Here is a 3,391-nt window from a genome sequence, read left to right on the forward strand (position 1 = left end):
CAGCAACACTCCCCGAAAGCATCCCTTCCCCCACTTAGTGTTTTTTTCCTGATGGAAATGAAAGAGGAAACAAATTTCCAGGTTGGATGAACAGAAGAAATACACACATAAGAGTTTTAAAAACTCTTCGTCAACTTTTATCGCTAAAGGAGTCTGACCGGCAGCTTCTGGAAATGTGCTTGTAAAAGCATGTACAAAAAGTTGTAGGAAGCAAGTCTATTATTGAAAAATGAATTTATCAAACGAATACGTTCATTATAGCAACTCAAGGCAACTGGCACAATTCTTCCAGTTTCTAATTAGCACAATGTAGGCTCTTTAAACCTATGAATGTTGACTCATCACCTGAGTATTGTTTATCACAATTAATAATTATAGTCAACTTCTTATTTCTGTGCCCGCAGTCCTCAGAGTACATCTCCATTTCTCTCAATCATTCAGATAAACGTCCTCAAATTCTCAGTTGAGAATTAAAAAACCAGGAGATGGGGAATTTATTCCTCTTGTGTCAGACCAAACTTTGGACAGAACTTCAGGCCACAAACCAAATCTTAAGCAGCCGGAAAACCCGGGCTGGCTGCACAGGATAAGGAAGGAATCGCCCGCGGGCCCTGACACGGCAGCCAGGGCAGCGTCCCTTCTTTTGTGTTTCCCTGAGCTTCTTTCTGCAGGGGAAGGGGGCCAGCCAAGGAATACAAGGCCTTGTCCACCTGGCCTTGACCTGTGAGGACCAGTTCTAAAGTCACACAGCTGGCTGCCAGCAGCTGACACAACCCCAGCTGTTGATCTGTCTTTTCTCGTGGTCTTTCCCAAAACCAGTCTCTCTTACTCAGAGCCCCGTGTCACTGCACCAGCCTCTGCAGTGGCCCCTGCCAGGGAGCTGCTTCTACACACACAACCCCAATCCCTTAACCTGTCCCCAAAAAACAGAGCTCCACTCCCACTGGCCTAATGGGGCTGCGAGCAGTGGCTATTCATTTTGTGACTCCAGATCATCTTTCAATGGCAGACCACCAAGAACTCCTCGCCTAAAAAAAGAAATGTGATGAAGTTTACAAAACAAGGCTCTCACATACCCATATAATGAGTGCCTTTGAAAACCGAATCTTAGACATTGTCAATAAGGCAAGTTCCTAGAGGAGTTCATCCATTGTATTTATCCCCCCTCCCTGCCCCTTTTCTTGGGAGGAGGGCAAAGGAGGAGAAATGAAGAATTTGACTCATTTCCCACACCAGCATTGTGGCACACTGGAACCCAGCTTAGGTGGAACCCAATTCTGAGGTCACAGGCCAGTCTTTTCATTCTCAGACCTTCTCTGCCAGGGAGTTTGAGGGTTCTTTCCATCCTGCATGAAACATTAACAGGAGTGTCCTCGCTGTGTCTCCACTGGGGTCTCTAATGGACTTTCCACAAACTCTTCCCAGACTGAGAACATCAACACTGAAAACGGACATCTTCTTGGGCAACCTCCCAGTGTCCAGTCTCTGAAGAGTATTACAAGTACAGTAAAGCCTTGGATTGCGAGTAACGTGGTTTGAGTGTTCCACAAGAGGAGCCAACATTTCTAACACATTTTAACGTGGTAAATGAGCGATGTCTTGCAATACGAGCAGTTTGTTTCCGGAACAAATTATGCTCGCAAACCAAGGCATTACAGTACATATTTTGGAAGTTTCTGTGGATGTTATTTATGGCTTCATTTAAGATCCCCCCACCACCTACCTTTTCTTCTAAGTTTTTCGGTTACTTCTACAGCTTGTACAATTGGCCTTAATCTGGTCAGCCCTGTGTGAGGTGCTGCCTGTGAATCTCACCTGGCAAATGTACTCAGAAAAATCCATAATGGACATTAACAGTGCGGATGCATTACAGATCTCTTTTGCTTTTACCAGTTCAAAGGCCTCAAGGTGGAAGAGAAAGGGGGGTGGCGGGTGGCGGACCTTCACTGAAACAGTGGTGCATCAGGAGTCCATCAAGAAGCAACTTTTCAGGTAAGGTCCTAAAGTGTTCTTACTATTAATGGGACAAACAAGAAAACTATAGCCCTCCATGATTTAGACAAAACAACACGAATACTGCTCTATAATCATGTGCAGAACACCACAAGTAAGAGTCGTAATTATTGCAGTAACTCAGATCAGGTAGTGATAATACGGTGGGGGATTACACAGGTGGTGATGGCAAACTGTGCTTTTTCACATTAATAACCAAGATGCTGAACCTAGGGAAGAATGAGGGGACCTCTGGGAAGGGTGATGGCAAAGAATGATAATCTGTGATTCCCAGCATCACAGCTTCAAAGGGAAACGGCTGGGGGCCAGGAGGAAGCAGCACAAGGGTGGGGCTAAAACCAGATGCTTCCTCTTGTTCCCTATAAATAGCAGGGGCCTGTGGGAGGGGCCTGCAGGCCAAGGTGTGGGACAGGGGTCTGCATTCTGTCAGCAGCCGAGGGCTCAAAATTTTGGCATGTTTTCTATTCCAGGGATAAAAATGATAGGCCATACAAGATAAGTTTTTAATCCCTGGGAGAAGATGTCGTGCCCCATACTGTTTTGGTAAATACACGCAGAAGGAAAACACTAACCTAATTACTATCCCCGTTTTTTGGGGGAAGACACAGACAAACTGTATTATTACTCATGATCAGCTTGGTTGAAAATTTCAGTTCTTCTGGGATAGTGTGGTAGTTTCTTTTCGAATTTCAGAATTAAATAGCTAATCAGGTAATTTTTTTTTTCTCCCTCTAAATTGCCTTTTCAAACCCACCCAACCGGCCAAGGGAATGCCAGCTTTTCACAAAGCGCCAGTCACTGCTCAGTGTCTTGGGATACATGTTCAAAGGACGTCATTTCCAGCCTGCAGAACCAAGGATTGCTCAGATCCTCACACATAGAACTGCCGAGTGGGACAGCAGAGGGGTGCAACCAGCGTGCACAGGTACAGCAGCACACACACCCAGCAGGAGGCCATCTTCACCCAGAAGATGGACCAGCTCCCACTGAAGAAGGTTTCAATGTAGGCACTTTCATAGCTGTGGAAACAAGAAAGCCATGTGGTCAGGGAAGGACAAGAACAGGTAGGGACAGGACACGGTCTCTTTACTAAGTATCTCCCTGCTTCTGCCCCCCTCCCGCCTTTCTTTCTTTTTTCTCCTAACAACTGAATTCATATATAACTCACACCCATTTAAAGTGTACAATTCAAAGACTTTTATTTTGTTCATTGGCTTCTGTAACCACCACCATGATCAATTTTAAGGCATTCTCATCATCCTGCATCCTTCTGTTGCCCTCCCATTTCTTCCCCTCCTCCCAGCTAACGGCTTCAACTAATCTTCTTTTAGTTCCTATAGATTTGCCTATTCTCAACATTTTCATATGGAATCATGTG

The 3,391-nt window shown here is 45.2% G+C and overlaps 1 protein-coding gene across 1 annotated transcript in view; it reads right to left on the bottom strand.

Moving 5' to 3' along the window:
• Positions 1-2,770: 2,770 nt before the first annotated feature.
• Positions 2,771-3,391, bottom strand: part of SERINC5 (serine incorporator 5) — a 99,828-nt gene continuing 99,207 nt past the window's right edge. The window contains exon 12 of the mRNA XM_019641074.1: positions 2,771-3,032. Coding sequence (XP_019496619.1) covers positions 2,885-3,032 — 148 coding nt within the window. The 3' untranslated portion in view covers positions 2,771-2,884. The remainder of the gene's footprint in view (positions 3,033-3,391) is intronic.

Source organism: Hipposideros armiger, unplaced genomic scaffold (assembly GCF_001890085.2).
Source record: "Hipposideros armiger isolate ML-2016 unplaced genomic scaffold, ASM189008v1 scaffold_55, whole genome shotgun sequence".
Taxonomy (NCBI): Eukaryota; Metazoa; Chordata; class Mammalia; order Chiroptera; family Hipposideridae; genus Hipposideros; species Hipposideros armiger.